The sequence below is a fragment of the Empidonax traillii genome, unplaced genomic scaffold, assembly GCF_003031625.1.
Source record: "Empidonax traillii isolate 1590-97213 ecotype Southwest subspecies unplaced genomic scaffold, ASM303162v1 scaffold75:size1520028, whole genome shotgun sequence".
In the NCBI taxonomy this organism is placed as follows: domain Eukaryota; kingdom Metazoa; phylum Chordata; class Aves; order Passeriformes; family Tyrannidae; genus Empidonax; species Empidonax traillii.
This window is the reverse complement of record NW_020955268.1, coordinates 658,075-677,209: the sequence shown is the minus strand read 5'-3', so window position 1 is coordinate 677,209 and position 19,135 is coordinate 658,075. Positions and strand designations below refer to the sequence as shown.

General features: G+C 36.3%; 1 protein-coding gene across 4 annotated transcripts in view; it reads right to left on the bottom strand.

Moving 5' to 3' along the window:
• FER (FER tyrosine kinase) overlaps nt 1-19,135 on the bottom strand; it is a 150,280-nt gene that overhangs the window by 126,766 nt on the left and 4,379 nt on the right. For all 4 annotated transcript variants that reach the window (XM_027880837.1, XM_027880838.1, XM_027880841.1 and 1 more), the window contains exons 2-5: nt 9,905-10,010; nt 6,323-6,580; nt 2,519-2,692; nt 64-163 (exon numbers count right to left, since the gene is read on the bottom strand). In XM_027880837.1, coding sequence (XP_027736638.1) covers nt 64-163; nt 2,519-2,692; nt 6,323-6,529 — 481 coding nt within the window. In that variant the 5' untranslated portion in view covers nt 6,530-6,580; nt 9,905-10,010. The remainder of the gene's footprint in view (nt 1-63; nt 164-2,518; nt 2,693-6,322; nt 6,581-9,904; nt 10,011-19,135) is intronic.

Below are 19,135 nucleotides of genomic sequence, written 5' to 3'. Positions count from 1 at the left end.
GTACGAGGTTTAGCAGGTTCAAAAAATGTACTAACAAATAGACAAAATTAACTCAAATCATACCTTTAGCCACAGCTTCTTTATACTTTTCTTTGGCAGAATTTACTTCTTTTATTAGTTGTCTATAGCTAGATTTTAGTTTCTCTAGTTCTGTCTTTGTGACCTTTAAGAAAATAGAAATATAAAAAGCATTAAAAATACTTATTCTTAGCATATAAAAGAACTCTCAACATTAGTGAAGGAGAATTAACAGGATTTATTATCCAAAATAAGGATGCTACCACTTTCCATTGGCTTGAGATAACCTTAACAGGATATTACATGGTGCAAGTTACATATTGCAAATCACATGGTGAAAAATCAAAATCAATAAACGCATGGAATTAAATAAGAGGCCTGAAACAGAGATCCTCATCCACATCAGAGTAATTAAAAATATGTTTAGGAAACCCAGTTAATCATAAACAGTATTCCATTTCAATTACAAGGGAATAAAACATCAAAAAGATGCTTAATAAATCATACTACATGAAAAGATCCTATGCACAGGAAGGATATCCTTTAGAACCTAAAAAAAAAGAGCAAAACAGCAAAATTTTTAGATATTACACTTCATACAAAAGACTAAGGAACAGCAATTACTCATGAACTAATTTATCTATTGTAAAACTTAAATCCTTAAAAAGGAAACCCAAACGAAGGACATAAGTCCTATTACATTTGTGTAAAAGACGTGGTATTTTACTGTCCTTAAGAATTGTCCCAAAAGGATTCCTCACTGTAGAGATGTCTAGAAAAAGAAAGGATGACACACACGAATTTCAACTAACCACTATTTTTTGCCAACATATCCTAAACATAGGAACTACACAGACACCGATGTTCACAAAGTTTGGACACTGTCCTGGGAAGCAATAAGCATTTTACTTCTGTGCATAACAAAAGCAAAAATAGTACCACAGAACATGTCAAGTATTTTGCATGTCATGGAATCAGTCTGTAAGTGCTCATGGTACACAAAACCTTTCAATAAACAATATCAGCTAACAATGGGAGAATGTATCACATCTAACCAGAACGCTATTCAAATGTTTCTTGGGAAAATCAGGAATGGAAAAATAAAAACAAACCCAAAAAAACCCAAACCAAAAAAACAACACAAGTTATTCATCAGGATCCAAAATATTTTCAGGGCTATGAAGCCTAGAATTTAATAAAGTCAATATGGTTTGTAATTAAACATTTGGTGAGTGCTCAATAAGCACTATATTGTTTGGAAAAGCCTTATTTTAAAAGACAGTTATTATTAGAGACTTCATTAGAGTTTAATCTATTAACAGAAAACAAAACATTTTGCATAGTCTCTTTTAAAAGTATACCTGAGTTTCCAACAGTCTTATTCCATCCAGCCTCTCTTTCTTATATTTCTTTTTCTATTTCTGCAATTCTCTGTAACTTCTGTTATTTTTAATGTGTTCTACCAGTTTTTCCCTCCTCTTCCATCCTGACTATTTTCAGATCCACCAATCCGTAAGTAGCAGTGAGGGATTACTTGGCTTGGAAACTTTATCAGACAACAGCAGCCTACTGACCACGTATCAAAACAGATGCAGTCCCCACAGTCAGTACCTGGGGAAGATGTCAAAATTCTAGCATATTATGGAAGTAGTCTTATTAGAGCATATGTATTTAACTTAATACATGTTTAGTTTAAACATAGGTTTAATTTCTTCTCATAAATGGACCATGAATCTTATACTCATCAGTCCATGTCAGTTGTGCTGTATTACTCACGTTACATTCCAATTACGCTACTCCAAAGCCCAAATTCTATGCTGCAAGAAAGAAGAAACAGTGCTTTTCCTTCTCTCTGTAGACTTCATAGACTATCAATCTGATTTTTGACATTTGCAGCTAAACTTCCCCCAGAACATCTGAATGAAACTGTGATTCCTGTCAGCTTTACTGACTAGATACAGTGCTTTCAACATCAGCCAGACAACTGACAAGCCATGGAAAAGACCCTGAAGAGCTTCATCAGCAGCCTCAATGTTTGGCTTATACTTGATTTATAGTTTAGAATAGGGACTAGAATCCTGTCACCACCCAAAACAGTCTGGACTGTCAAGAGCACTCATTAACCAAAGTTTACAGTGCCCTGGTTCCAGGAACGTCAAGAGTGGAATGAGAAAAAGAAGAGAGATGGAATAGAGAAGTATCACAGAGAACAATCCTCTACCGGAACACGAGCATTTCCAGTGCTATCTGTCCACAGAAATTCATATAGAAAAAATCTCTGCCTTGTGAGCAGGCAGGAGAGAAAAACTGTGTAAAGAAATTACTAAAGTTTAAACCAAGCATTCTACATATCACACATTACTACTTTTACCATAGTACAAACAAAACAAAACAAAAAAACCAAAACAAAACATAACTAAAAAAAAAAAAAATCCACTCTCGATATATCACTTTTTAAACATACATAAACCATTTTATAAAACATAGCTGAATAAAATACCTTGTACATCTCTGCTTCAATTTGTTGGTGAACACCCACGAAACTCTTCTTAACTTGCTGCTTATCTTTGATCATCATTGTAAGCCTATGTAAAGGCCCAGAATTAAGATCTTCTGCGTGTGTCTTCATTATTTTGCTCAGCTGTTCTGTTTGCTGTACCACGAGCAACCAAGACTATTAAAAAAAGACAGAACAGAACAGCACTTACTTATTTCAGCTTACAATTAATCAAAAAATTAACAGGAACTGTGGGAAAAGATACATCACTTTTTAAAGCAATTTGGAAAGAAAATCTTAAACTTATCCAAATGCATTTTAGATCCTCCTGCAAAATCTTACCTCAAACTTACTCATAAAATCATAAAAAAGCAGCAGGGACAAAAATACAATACTGTATGTTCACCCTTCAGTCCTAGTACTTCTGAAAACCAAAGAAAGCATTACAGCCTTTTTCTTTTAATACATTCCTGACACCCCTGACAACCATGTTCCCATGTTCTTTGTTCTCCTGTTTCCCAGCCACAGTTACTCTGCCCAAGCTGACTTCTCTGCCCTTGTCTAAATACCTCCCAGTAATATGCATTTGAGTGGTTAGGGTTTAAGAGGATACCATCATGTCAGCTGCTTCTTGAAGCTGACAGCATCAGTCAGGTTGCCACTGTCACATACAAGGTGCTGAACAGACACAACACTCATCTGTCACAGAGACCCAACATCTCTCAGTACCCTTACTTTAATAACTTCCTTGGACACTCTGTCAGTCAGTTTTCAGGCCAGAGTAATGTGCTGTATGTGACTGAATACAGATACACATCTACAGATAACACAAACATGAAATTAAACTTCAGTTCAAATAAAAGTCTGATATAGTAGTTTTACTAGCATTTATCTTACCTCTTGCTGAAACAGAAATCAACCTTAGATCAAAACCTTAGAAAATTAATTTGTTTGGTAGCTTTGGGGTTTCCTTACATCCCATATATAAACATATATACATAATATTTCCATCTCCACATGACAATGCCGCAATGCAAACTGGATTCCAGGGAACTAAACAAAAGACAACTAACTCCCTTTTATACTGAACCATCTTTAACACTTCCCTTAGCTTGTAAATATCCCACAGACTGGCACAGAGCTATCTAGTGTTGTAAAACGTCACAGCCTAAAGCTTCCCAGCTATGGCTGAAAACTATTTCACCTCTCCACTACACAACACTTTCCAAATGACAGAGGAGCCACACTGCAAAGCTGCAGAGGATAAAAGCATAACTAAACACCTGTCTGAGAGGGCTGGGCCTTGTGGTTATAGAAGAGATCACAAAAGTGCTATCCAAGGCGAAAACGTAGTCAGTCCTCCATTTTCTTTATGACTGATTTATTAGAAGTACTGTTTCAACCTACCCTGAAAAATCACAGCAAAAGCATTTTTTAACAGTACTGAGCTTAAAATTCACCAAATGAGACTTATTAAATCAGAAACATAACAAGAACTTCCCTTTCCATTAAAAACTTTCCTGTTCTTTACATCCCTCTTTCCATCAAGAACCGATGAAACCAATGTTTCTGCGAGGAAATATCAGGTAAGCCAGATTTCTGTGCTTTGTATGATTATATTTTACTGTTTTAAACTGGGAAAATAAAAATGAAAATGCTTCAAAAATTGAGATTTTTATGGGACAGAAAAGCAGCTGGGTGGGGACAGCAGAAAAGGCAAAGCATTTCCTTCCACAAAAAATAACCACAATCCATCAAATGCAATAAAATACAACATTGTTTGGTTTAACGGTATTTTTTAGACATATACACACACAAAAGAGCTGTTGGGACAGCTTGGCATTTGGTTTTGATGCCACATAACACCAAAACTTTATTATACAGGAATTTTAGATCTTAGGAGATGTAAGTTTCTAGATTTATGTCCCATAATGTTTGCATCATACTTTTATTCTGTAAAATGTCAGGAAGAGAGAAAAAATATCCTGAACCAGTAAAATAAATTAAATTAGAATGAGATGAGTAAATTAATCAATAATTCAGACATTTCAACTGGCAAAGTCAGAAAGACAATGTGTCACTACACAACTTTAAAATCTGAGGTGTAAGTGAAATTTTAAGGCAAGCCCACACAGAAGATCTGTCATTAGCATATGAATAATTTTGCTGTTATATAGAGATGTAGAAAACAAGGTCAGGGCTCAAGCAAAAAAAGGTACCTCCTTAAGAGACAAAGAAAAAAGAAAAATAATACTGAACAACTTAAGTGACTATGTCCAAAACAAAATTTCAAAATGTGGCACACATGCCTCTTTTCAAGCCAAAATGAACATGGCTAAAGCCAGATCTTCAGCTTTTCTAAAATTATTTGCTCATAGGAAGTGCCCATGTCACTAACATGAACTGCCCTAGACTGAGCTTGCTACATGAAGGCTAAGAGTTGTTTATACCTCATAACGCTAATTACTCTGATGATAATTCTCCTTTACTTTTCCAGCCCTCATCTGCTCTGTTTCATTGCAAAAAAGAATTGCAAGACAGTTTGGGCAGCACTAAAGGCACTAAGAGAGATTCTACTGGGGCAGCAACAGCAAGATGAGTCATATCACCAATAATGCTATATAAAACTTTGGGATTTAACAGAAGAAAGCTTGAAGGAAATGCATGACATCTGCCAATCTTAGGCTAATGAAAATGCTTTAACATTTATTTACTGAAGTCACAACTTTAGTAGCAACATCTGTAACAAACTCTGTAAGAAACATAACCGGCTAACAAGCATTTCAGATACACCACCAAAACACAGAGAGAGGGAAAAAAAGGAAGTATTTCAACTGACAAGGCAAGAATTATTGTGGGGGAGGGAAGCAACAACAGAATGTTACAGATAAACACTGTGCAGTGCTACTTTTGGGGCAGCTAAAGCAGCCCAGCTATATCAGCAAAGCTTTCAAGTCACACACGCTGTCTCCTTAATCCACTATAAATCATCCTGCTGCACAAGGAGCAGTCCTGTTCCTCATGCTGTGCCAGTGCTAGTATTCAAGCAGCCACCCCATAAGCCCACAACATAAAACCAGCTTTGTCTAAAATTTAACTTGACCCAAAAAGGGTGTTTTCCTGCAGAAAGAAGATCAGGATTCATGCCAGGCTGAAGGGCCAAGAATTGTGTAAGCCATTAAAACAAATTAGTTTTTTCTCTTGTCAGGAGGGGAGGAAGTCTGCTTCATCAGTACATTTACTGGACTTGTTCTAAATCTGAATATTAGTAATTTGGAGGAGCAATACCTTCATAAAATCTCAACACAGTTATTTCAAATTGGATACAAAATAACTTCACAATTATGAGAAACATCCTGAATTAATGTTTTGTTTTCACAACACATGCTGCACTGTGAATAACAGTTAGAATGCTAGGCTTTGACTTAGTTTCCTGGCATTTTTCTATTTCTGTCCCAAATTCTATATAACGTAAACAATAGTTCCTATTTAACTGTCTTGAAAGAAAAGCTTACTATAGCATACTCGAAACACTAAACAGAGTAGCAGGCTCAAGCCAGGTATGTAAAATTTTAAAAAGAATTTTAAAAATCAGGATTGATTCTAGTTCAGTTATTATTTTTGAAGCAAGACTAGAGCTCAACTTCTGCATATTCCACTGAGGAACAAAAAGGAGCCCACTTTAAATGGTTTGGTAACATTAACTCTCAAGCACCTGAATGAACAAGAACCCAACTGAAACCAAAACAAACAAACAGCACTGTTATTACCAAGGATATTTCCAAATTCAAAATACTTCAGACTTACCTTGGACACGTTGCTAATATAATCCAACTGACAGGTGCTCTCTTTATCTACTTGGTTGCAAAGATTCTGCAAAGTGGAGGCATATTCCTTGTCACTTTTTACTCGCATTACCATAAATTTCTTCACCGTTTCCAGCAGTCGCAGTTCCCAGTCTTGAAGTTTTAATAAAGCATCATGAGAGTACTTCAGGTCACCTCCAAACCCCATTTTTAAGGCACAATATACCACACAGGGGAAAACACAGGCTCTTCACCACATCTGAAAGGAGAACAAGACTCATAAGACAATTTTCAAAAGAAAAACTTCTAATGAGACAAAGAGCAACTATTAATGTCTAAACCCTGAGGTAACTTAATCATCAGATTAAGCACATACATACACCTTCTCAGTATAAGTCGAATGGAGAGTCAGAGCACTGTTTCAAACACCTGTCTATGACTCAAAGAGATTTCAGGCTTAGAACTGTTCTCCAGTTTCAATTTCTGCAAAAAAATAATTTTCTAATTTAAAGTAAAAGGGAAAATATAACAGTATCTAAGACAGATACTAAAGACCAATCTACATATTTAATCAAATAAGCAAAATAGTTGAGAGTATCTCCAGACAAGAGGTGCCAACTGCACTTTTCCACTCCTGATGACCAGAAATATTTTTTCCCTATGTTTACTATCCTAAGAGCACAGAAAATCCAAATAAAATACCAGCTCTCAGGTACTGCATCCGTGGGAAATGGATAACTAGGTAGAAGCTACTTTTCTCATAAACTCTGTGTTAGCAGACCACTGAACTTGCAAATTCAACCTCCCAAAAATCAAAAAATATCTCAAACCAGGTTTCCCACACAACCATATTTTGGTCCCCTAGGTCAGAGTTCTTAAAGTTCACACAATTTCCTCCTAATACAGTCTAGCTTTATTGTATATAGGTGATATAAACCAATAAACAGATAAGATATGCTGCCTTATGAAATCCTGTAGCATAACTGCAGGTCTAAGACACTTGCTAGAGGTGGCTCTGGAACACCTGCATCTGGTGCCGATAAACATGCAGCCACACCATGGAAGACCTGAAACCACACGTGAGTAATTTCTACACTGCAACTCTACCTCTGGACTACAGTGCAGCCACAACCCATGTACTGCTACTTCACTAGTTCCTGCACTTCAGCAATTTCTTGGCTCTTTTGAACAGAGAAGTACCTATTCTTTCACAGGTTTTACATTGCTACTTAAATTAGCAGAGTGTTTTGCACTAACACACATTAACAGATTTATCTTCCTAACAGCCCATTAAAGGAAGCAGGATTAAAATTCTTATTTTACACCAAGAACTGAGACATACAGACTAATATCAACACTGCAGCACCTAAAACTGGTATGTACAAGGCTTAGACAGACTTTTCAGAGTGCCTAGCATTTTTAGAGCATATTAGGTATTCAGAAAAAATGAAGTTGTTATTGGCCTCAGTTAGCACAAAAAAGATTTTGTAAATCAGAACCTTGAGCAACATTAAAGCTCTCACACTGAACATGTAAGACAAAGATTCCCAAAGAGATTTTGCAACCAGACTACTGGCAAAATTGAATAAACACCAAAATCTGAACTCAGAAAAGATTTAATGTGGAACTGGTATAAGACATGGTGAGTCTGAGACACAAACATACTTTCTACTCTAATCCTGAAAAGTGTGACAGTGTGAAATATATTCTGGGGAAAAAAAAACTTTCTCAAAAAAACATGGGAGAATATTTTTATCTTAGAGGAAAAAACAGAGATGGCATTACATTTTAAAGAAGCTAGATGGAGAAGTCATAACCACAAACATTATATGTTAAATTCATACAGAAGAAAACCTTCAAGAACTGCTTACTCTTCCTATGAAGAGACCTCTTCCACATTTGGTAGACACTCCTGAGGTTTCTCTCTTTTTCCACATGTGAACTGATATGCCAGTGAAATCTCAAACTGAATTCTAATGCGTTTTGTAAAAGTAACAATATCCCAGTAGCATCTCATAAGACAAATGAATTCCAGGCAATTTATTTTCTTGTTTTGAAATGTAAGAGAGATATAGATATATATTGCTAAAAAAATTACTGTGCATGTAAATTAGTCAAAAAATAATTGGTAAGCTTAAGAGTCTCACAGTTAATTCCAAGAAAGACTTACTTTCCTTATAGAGTCACTCTCAAAACAACGAACTAATCACTCACAGGAAGTAAATATTCAATACACATTAATAACATACTGTGAATGAGCAAACAGATCTCAAACAGTTCTAAATTTAAAGAGAGTTACTGAAGACAGTTTACAACTTGTCTCAATCACCACCACAGCAGCGCAGTCAGATTCCAAAGAAAGCAATGTTAACAGTGAGAAACTTCAATGACATTCACATAATCTTTCAATATTGCAACATTCCCCTCAGCAAATAAAGCCAATATTCCAGTGTTAATAGTCTTCCTGGATTCCAGCAACAACTCTGAAGAAAGTAGCTTTCATAGCAAATCAACATTAAATTTTAAGACTGCAATCTGTCTGTGACACATGAGAGTGGTCACCCTGGGTCAGATAAAAGGTCTTGTGTCTCTGGCACTGAAATCAAACAAGCAGGGAAAAACACAGCCCATACAAAGCAATATTTTCACAGGATGCTACTCTGCCCTTATAACAGCTGGTGCCTTCTGTTACATATTGCTATCAACTATATCCAAGATGCTAATCTTAAAATAATGATGGATTCACATGCATCAGTTGGAACTTGTGGTTTCATAGGATCAGTAACAAGGTAGGCAACTAACAAACCACAAACCTAGAAAGTATACCTGGCCCCCACTTAAATTCAGAACAGGAATGCACAATGGAAACCTGGCTGAATTTACCCTAAAGAAGAACACGGAACAAGCAAAGTATCACACTCACTCTTGATAATCTGTCAACTCCCTTGATACAGAATCTGCATGGCCTTCAAATCATACATACAGAATACAGAATGCCTTATGTTTTGCAAACACTATCTGTAAACATTAAGAATACTCAAAAATCAGAAAAGAGGATTTAGATTCAGGAGACAAATCCTCAAGTTCAAGGCTTGAGTTCTGATTCAAAAGCAATTTTATAAAAGGTTATGAACTTGTTAGACAGTCCATCTTAATTTCTGAATGTGAGGCTTATAGTAGCCATGTTCCATTAAAATAATGAAATAAATCATTCTTAGCTCTCCATCAACACCTTAAATAAAAATTAGAGACTTGAACATTTGATATTTTTGTTAGTATAGGATCTATTTCTGGAATGTGCAAGACCATGAAACACAAAACACATGTTCTACCTACTATTTGTTTACACTAAGAACATAGTCAGAAGATTATCTATGTATGCATTTGATACAAAATGTATGCAACATGAACTAGCAAAATTCTTGCTTCCACAGACCTATAGCCAACAATAAACATCCAAAGTGGTAACATAATTTGGCCTGTTTATCTCAATACTGACTTTGGAATACTGGTGCACTCAAAGCAAAACAGGCAGCTCATTTGCAGGAACGCTTTTCTGCAAGCATAACTTAAGCTCACATACCTTAAAAATTTTCCTCAAAAAATGTTCCTTAGTACAGTTTTCCTATGTCAGCAGCTACTTCCTCTGATTTTCACTTTCTGAAATACACTTTTCTTTTCTGGGGACTCTGTGAAAGAAAAACAAATTTTTTTATTAGTATTTCAGCATTTTAAAGTACATTGCGAAACTTAAAACTTAGTAAATTGCTTTGCATTTTCAGATTATTACCATAAACCAGATTTCTTTAAAAAAAGAGATAGAGTTCAAGAAAAAGAATAGCAGACTTCTCAAATGACTGCAAGTAGTAGTATGCTATCACTTCATACACGCAATTTTGAGTGAAGAAATAATCTTGTCTCTACGCATGTATGAGAAGTTTGTGGGGGGTTTTAAGTTCTTGAATTTCTTATGACAGTGTATTGTAGCTTAATTAGATAATTTCATTTATTTCTGAACCTTACCCTTCATAAAACAAAAACAAATACTCATTAGCAAGAAAACAAAAGCATGGAAGGCCAAAGTTTGTTATATGAAAGATAAACTTAGTAGTAGTATTTTCACAAGAGTGAAGAAAACAAGCGGTAATGAGAAAGGGCCCAATCAAGACACACAAATTTCTTATATGGCTCTAATTATTCCAATATCTAGAGCAGTAAGTGGTCAGGAAGGATGACTATAGGACTGAAATTTCAGCTGTAACTCTGGATTGCAATCTAGGTAAAGCAAACTGACAAAGTTCTTTCAGGGGTTTATATTAAGAAAAAAGTATTTAAACTATAAAAATAAGAAACAAGCTTTGCATGCAGCTTACAAGTGAAAGGTATAACATATAATCTACATTTGGACCCATGGTAAATATTTCCTCACAATCTCATGCTAGAATGTCCAACTTTAGATGAGACATTCCATAACAGTTTAGCAACGCCCTTATAAGAAAAGACACATAAAGCAAAAGTGAAAGACAGACACAGTGTGCAAGGGTAAAGAAAAGAGAATTATTTTCAATATTCATTATTTAAAACAAAGCACTGATCATAAACACATTTAAAAAATCTTATGAAGGGACAATCTTAGCTCATATTCAAGAAGGCATTATTTAGCACTCCTTTCTGGTTACTTAGTGACATTCTAGAAACAAAGAATTGCCTAATATAAATACAAAACTTCCATTCTCCATGACCAAAAATAGAAAAGACTAAGTGATGCTAACATTCAGTCACTGCAGAGGAACAGCAGCTATGCAAGCACATACAAAAGGAAGGAAAAAATGCAGGAGGCTATGAGCTTTATAAAATTCACATTTTTTAAAAACAGATAAATCACTTGTTTCAAAGTTACAAAGCCCAAGGAAAGTCTTCCCTGGCAAAAAATTACAAGCAGAAGTAAAACATTAGAGTAAATTTGGCTCCAGTCTTCCCGTCACAAATGCAAAACAGGTGGAAACACCACAGTACCACTGGACATGAGCATAAGCCTTAATCCTGGCTCAAATGGGACTCATGAAAGTAGAACACACACTAGCACCAGCACCTGGGCACATTCAGGCTTCAAGCAGATGTTAAAAAATTGCAGGTAGCAAAATGAAGCCCTCATGAAAATTCCATTTATTAAATAAAACAACAAATTGGAGCCATTTAAACAGAGACAAGTTGCATCTTCTGCTCTCTGCACACAGACAAGGAGCACACCTTTTTTTTTAAAGAACTACTTTATCACATATGATAGAGTGGAGAATTTCATTTGTCAGTACAAAAATAAAATGCAACCCTAGCTTTTCTTAAGAAGTCCAATTACTACTGACTCTTTATCTATGTGCATATTTTCATCTGCATACAGATCATCAGTAGAATTTAAAACTGGTCCACTACTGGTCTAATTAATAGGCATACACCAGCTAGTACACAAAAACAAAATAAAAGCTTTCCAGTGAACTGCACAGCCATCTGCCAGAGAGCAATAAAATGTTACAAAATTCCCACTGCTATTTCTGATCTCAAACATAGCAGAATCTGATAGTTTCAGACAGCTTGCTACACCAATGCAATAATCCACTAGATAATGAAGACAATAAAAACCAGAATTACATGAAGATAAAGGATAAAGCAGAAAATCTAGATGAGCTGTTGTTTTCTGAAATTACTACCAGAACAGCCAAAGCCAATCCCCCACCAGATCCTCTTCACACTAAGGATATATAAGGCATTCTCTCACAATGAAGCATCAGAGGAGCATTTAAAAATACCCATAGTAACAATTCAACAGTCAGATGCTATTCAGCGCAAGTGTTAAAGTACCAGCTATTAAACTGCCAAATTATCAATTCTGAAAAACTTAGGCTTAAGGTGACCTAAGTAAAGAGGAATGGAGAGTGGAAAATTCATCAAATCTTTTCAGAGTTGACAAGGCAATTGGTAGAAACACAACAAAGACAGTCCAATTTGGATACTGGAGAAGGAATCATATTTAAGAATCTGCAGATTAGAATGAATGGTGAAAAAAAAAACACAGTTTTTGTGGAGGAAAATCATGCTTCACAACTTGAAGAGTCCTTCAAAGGAATCAAGGATCCTGTGGAAAAAGACACTGGAAGTGGTAGTGAACAAAAGACTTCTAAGAAGTTTCTGCTCATGTCTCACATAAGAAGCTGTTAGAGAACTGAAGACTTGCACAGTGAGATTTAAGAGACAAAGATTGACAGGCAAGAGGGTCAGAAGCCTCATCAGAATCTGTAACAAGACTTGGGCTGTTCTTCAGAATGGTCACCTGCCTATCTGTCATTTAGAAGCATATGTGCTTTATACAAAATTATTACGATGAATCAAAACTGACAGATCATTAAAAAATTTGCAGAACCTCAGGACACTGAGCAATAAGCATAGAAAACAGTAAATAAAGTCACATGTTAATAAAAGTAACATAATACACTGGTACAAGTTATTTATGTCATTACCAGAAAATGTTTTAGTAGTTTCTAAACACAGACCTTCAAAAACATTCATTTAGTGCTTTGAAGTGGTCAGGTTAGAAACCATCCAGAATATCAGACCTTTTTTTATGACAGGAAGAGAAAACACAACACATTCTTATACTGCTGATACGTTCATGGTTTTCTATGGTTTTTCAAATTCTCCTACCTCATGAAAAACATAAAGTACCCAAAAAAATACAGGTAATATTGATCATGGAGCAACTTCCACACAACGAAAGTAAAGTGAATTTTTTAGTTCACAAAACAGGTAAGTATGATGGGTGTCAGATCAATGCACACAGAAAAAAAAATCATTATAGCACAAAGTGACTTGCTTGGTCAGATGCCCAAAATGTTTTCCAGAAGAACTTAAAAACTTCAAATGAAATTTTATGAAGTTGCTCTTATGTACTTCTTTGCCTAATGAATAATTAAATTACATAATTCAATGTCTAAAGACAGTTCTGATATCACAAAACAAACAGGTACAAAAATTATTATAAAAACTCATTTAAAAAGCAGACCTTTAGAACAGCAGAAGTTCCATCTCAAGATGTCTTTAAACTGCAAAAGCAAAACAGGAACTATTACTCTACATTTGTGCTAACAGCCTCTTATCTGACAGGAGCAAGTACTGAGCTATGTGGATTTCACTTGGTCTATGAAAAAAACCACATCCTCAAACAGTGACCTCTCACTCTCTTACCCCTGCAGCTGTATGAAGATCACACTTTACCTCAGCAGCTCCGGCAGCTGTGATCTTATTAAAAATACATGCAAAAAAGGAGCAGTGAGCTCCATTAAAGAATAGGATTTACACACTTCCTTTTTAGGATATGCAAAGTTTCCATTTACCTGTTGGAATTCTCTCCACATGAGCAAATAGTAGTAATAGACATGATGGAAGTAAGTCACTAAGAATCCTGTATTATTATAATCCTATATTATTATAATCTAAAGACAACATCTAATTCTTTCACCTTCCACCAAAGAACAACATATCTTGTCAGACTACCTGATTTAGTATTCTTTTGCCACGAGCATTAGGAAAAACTTTCTCCATGATCAAACTTCACCTTCCCTTCCTCATAATTGAGGTACAGAGAGGAGACACTAGCCATTTCTCTGCAACTTAAATATGCTAACTTTTTTGACTAGGCAATTCTAATTTTTTCAGTCTTGTAATATTTTTAAACCACTGCTATCTTTCAACTGGTCTCAATCTCAGAGTTCACAAGCTAAACCAGTGGGATACTGCAGAACTCTGAGAAGAGCAGAGAGATTCCTTCAAACTATTTTGGAGCTCCTTACCCAAGTGCTTAAACCCAGCAACATGACACTGTATCCTTCTTTCTTTAGTCAACAAAAATGCCAGGTCCTTTTCCACAGACCTGCAACTTTCCCTGTTTTCTCCTTCATCTCATATTCATGCAGTCCAGCCAAAAGACAGTGAGTTTTCATGCTCACTGACACCTGCTTTGTTTCAGATGACATCTCCCAATTGCCAAGATTATTCTAAGTAGTAATCTCATTCTCCACCACACCTGCAGCTCTTTGCTTCTCCCCTGGTAAGTTTCTCGGCACGCTCCTCAACATCTCAGGCCTCTTGTAAAACAAATGTGCAAAGGGAAATGCTGACAACCGGCAGTGAACCATGCAGCAAGCAATTTTTAGGTGCAGTTACTCAACTAGTTTTGCTTCCACTCTGTAGAAGTTTTTACCTCACAGACATAGGTAAGGATCAAGACTGAATCTCACCAGACATAAGAGTACAAGAAGGTGAAGGCAGACACAGTTTAGGAACAGAAGAGCCAGGCTAGCTGCCAGTAGACAGACCTTGCCACCACGACTTGGGACTCAGTGCTGTTGTCTTATTAACTCTGAAAAAGATGGTGCTGCATACAAAGTAAGTCACACACATCCCCTTTGCTTTCAAAGCGCAAATGCACCCAGCTTCTTACTACCTTTCATGTGCTTACAAGTAAAAAGAGCTTTCCTTCCTTTATTTTTTCAAGAATTGAACTTTCCTTATTTAAGTTCCAGGATGCAAAGAAAGCCAAAGAAAAGCACAGCCTCAATACGGAGTTCCTGACCAATGAATGTTCACTGAACTCTCAATTCCACAGTGTTGTAACATTTACGTCCACACTAGATCTTTACAAAAACAGGTATAAGGCTGATTAAAATTATTCTCATGTGAAAGACACTGTACACCAGTATCTGCAACCCGGTTAACAAATTCTAACAGCTAAAAAACAGGACCGTTCTAGAATTACAAAGAAACATATAATGCTAAAATATCCAAAAGTTGGCCACAAATTGAAAATAAAATAACACATCAGTGACTCAAGCTTGCTTAAAATGCATATTATATAGTGTATTAAAGAAAAAGACAATCAAAGTATTGCATTTTCAAGACAGTATTGCATTGTCTTAGATTAATAGTAAAGGTGGAAGCAAATTCTAGGAAAAGTGGTGGCAAGAGTCAAAAATGAAATTAAAAAGTACTTGTGTTGACTAATGAGTTACTCTATTAATAGTTGACTTATTTATTTGCTGAATTCTTTCATTCATCTAGATGTCAACTTCTCCAGTTTGAAAGTGGGAAGCAGTCTTCCTTATTTGCCCCAAACCTCTTAGGAAATGCTTCATATGCTGATATCCATCTGTCTTGAGATAAATACACAGCAAGTCAGAATGAATACAAACACAAAATCCATGTGGCAAATCTCAATCCCAAGGCCACATACATAAGCATCTCTTCAGGGAAAACAGAAGGAGGGAAGAATTCTCATACAGTGCTGAGGGTCTCTCATCGTGACAAAGCAACTCCTCCTTGGAAAGATTTCAGATCCCAAAACTCATCTAGCTGCTGCCATTACACATTTCAACTTAGCAATCAAGAATACTATTAGGCGCCTCTTCCAGAAGCACTGTATTAGCTCTCAAGATTTAAGGACAGCCATAGAAAAAGATAAATCCACAAGACGTGAAATACTTTTATGAGTCTAGAGGCAGTTTAATTTCTTCTTATGGCCCAACATCAGCCAGAATTTCTCACTTCAGACAAAGCAATTAGATAACAAATCTGCCATTAGTCTGTAATACATGACAATACTAGTCTCCTCAGGAGAAGTATAATCTAGTTTCAAGTATTTATTGCTCTTTGAAAAGAAATTCAAGGAGCAATCAGGATGTTTCCTCTTCTCTCCTCCTTCATTAAACTAATTACATCCTTCTGGTTCATTAAACCCTCTGCTTAGTTAACTCACTGTTCATTCAGTCTTCTTGAGGTCACTTATTTCCTTGGCACCATTGTATCACACTTAATGTAGTTTGATTACACAGCATTTTGCACAGAAAACCTGGTCACAGGGAACGCAGGTCCATGAGAGAATCCTGTTCCTTCCCAACAACTGATATTCCAGGCTGTTACACTGCAGGAAATATAACATATAGTGTCATTCAGTGGGAGGTGTTGCCCCAAGCCTTTGTTTGCTGTTCCTGAACTGAATGACTTTTCCTTCCAATGCTCCATGTTCTAGAAAATACTGTGATAACTCTCTCTGTCATATGGAATAGTTACTCTCACTTTAAGGCAGAGTCACTAGAAATACAGATGACAGAACTATGCATTTGTATCTTCTTAAACACTTTAGGTGTGCAACAAATTTGAATACGTACATTCTACCAACATATACCATGCTAATTTTTTAAGATACACGAAGAAATCTACCCTATCTCTTTTAGATCCAGACAGTTTTGTTATGGTATCATCAGCCTTCCTATTTATAGAGAACACTCCCTCTGAAGCATATTATTCTCATTTGAAATAACACACGAATCAAGCTGTAATCAACAGATGTTATTAAAAACAGTTAAAAGTTGTGGTTGTTTCATCTTTCAAGTGTCCGGACAAACGATAGTGAAGTGCACAGGTGCACAAAAAACGCATGCCTGGACTCCTGAGATGGAAATTTATTTGCATACATAAGAGTCAGGCTACCTGATCCTTATTGAAATGAATTATTATTTTATTTCCTGTCTTTCATTCTGTATCTCAAAATTATTCTTTCCAGAAATTATACCATTATACCAAGAAACCAACAGTTCATTTAAAAGGACAATGTCCTTCATAACATTAACACCATTCTGGGTATTCTTCAGAAACAAAAAAGTTAGGGATGATAATAATGTTTGTATTGAAGGCAAAGGTTATTTAGTTCCCTCAGAATTCTTGCCTTACTGTACTTGGAGACAGTTGAGGGGAATCTGACTGAGTGCATCTTTAAAGCTGAAATCCCAACTTTACCTGAGAAAAATTCTGTTGAGGGACACAAGCCATACTACTGTAATAGACAAATGTTAACAACCATCTGCTTAATCACTGCTTTGGAAATGGCAGCTTTCATTCCCTGGAAAGCAGACTATCCACATCCACACTGCTAATCCCTACGTCTCCACTTAGGCTCCACGAGCCTGGCTGGGGTGACTTTGGTGATGAAATACTGGAGCACAAGAAATTACCATGTTACAGTCCATCAGACTGACTTTTTGCACAGAGTATGCACTGCAAGCTTTGTGGAGGCATGAAGCCTTAGGACACAAGGCATACCGGGATAGGACACCTCTGGAAGATTGCTCTGTAAAGGACACAAATCTGCTGTAGTGTGCTGAAGTAGAGCCTCGAGAAAACTATCCCATGAGCTGAGGACAGGTCTCCTTTCAGAGGTAGCAGCTGGCTCCAGAGAAGCAGAGCTAGAAAGCAGGCAGCATGGAAAAGTAAGAAGCCATGGAGGAAGACAAGGATTGAATCAAACTGAAATAAGAATGGCACATAATTACCTTCTCACATTACCAAAAAAAAAAAAAAAATCATTTAGATAAATCAGATAATACAGATGCCAGCTGAATTTGTTAAAATAGTAATTTCAGATTTACTTAACACACTCATGATTTTTCACTCCAATTTCAATACTGACCTAATTCAAAAGGCAGAATTGGGTATTAAATGGCCTTCCTTTAAAATTCCTTGCTTTTTCAGATATACACTTCAACTGCTAACATTTTTTTCTGTATTTGACAAATCAGGCATCTTCTGGTGAACTCCAGTTATCACATCTATTGAAACAGTAAGAAACCATATTATAGAAGTTAAAGGAGAGGTAACATTTAGCTGAAGGGATTTTTTTGTCTGGAAAATACCATTTTTACAGTACTTAAGATGTCATTGTTTTACAACTTAACCACTTCATTTGATTGTACCCCTTATCTATAATTCCTGAAACTTACTTAGAATATAAATACTGTGGGGTATTATTTTACACTCATGAACGTTTCAAAGCACAAGCCACAACTAAAAAGTCAGATGCTATCTGGAAGACAACCAAAACATTAAAGAAAGCTTCAGCATAAATCAGAAAAGCTAAACTTTAACAAATATAGTGGTAGTACACTACACTGAACAGATTTTAACAAATTTACACAATTTAACAGCAGATAGAACAAGCTTTATTTATTCAAAGTTTGTGGTTTATCCTACAATCCTACTCTTCTCTCTTTATTCAGGTTCACCAGGAGTGAATTTTTTTGTTTACCAGACAAGCAACTAACAACCTCCACCAGCTGATCCATTATTAATATGCTATTTTCCTCAGCATTACAGCACCAAATAGTCAATAAAATTATTCCTGTCTTATCAAATAACCATTACATTTATATGCTTTCCAACTCTGTTTTGTACTGAAAAATACAACTTATAACTGCCACTCTCAATTCAACAGCAAACATTACAAACGTGATGATGAACCACTGAGGTGGGTTGACGTTGGCTGGACACCGGGTGCCCACCCAGCCACTCTATCACTCTCCTTCCCAGACACACAGAGCAGAGAGTAAGGTGGAAAAACAACTCGCAGGTTGGGATAAAGCAATTTATTTAAAGCAAAACCAAAGTGGAAGCTTGTGTGCACAAAAGCAAAGTGAAAGATGGCACAGTTTATTCTCTACTTCCCACGAGCAGCGATGTCCAGCCACTCCCGAGAAGCAGCGCTCCAGCACGCGTAACTGTTCCTCAGCAGGCAGCCATTGGAGACAAGGAATGCCCACCTTCCTGCTCCTTGCCTCAGCTTTTATACCTGAGATGATGTCATATATGGTATGGAATATCCCTTTGGCCAATTTGGGTCAGCTGCCCTACTTATGTCCCCTCCCAGGATCTTGCCCTCAACTGAGGAAGGAATGTTACAGTGCTGATGCTCAGCAGCAGCAAAACACCGGTGTGT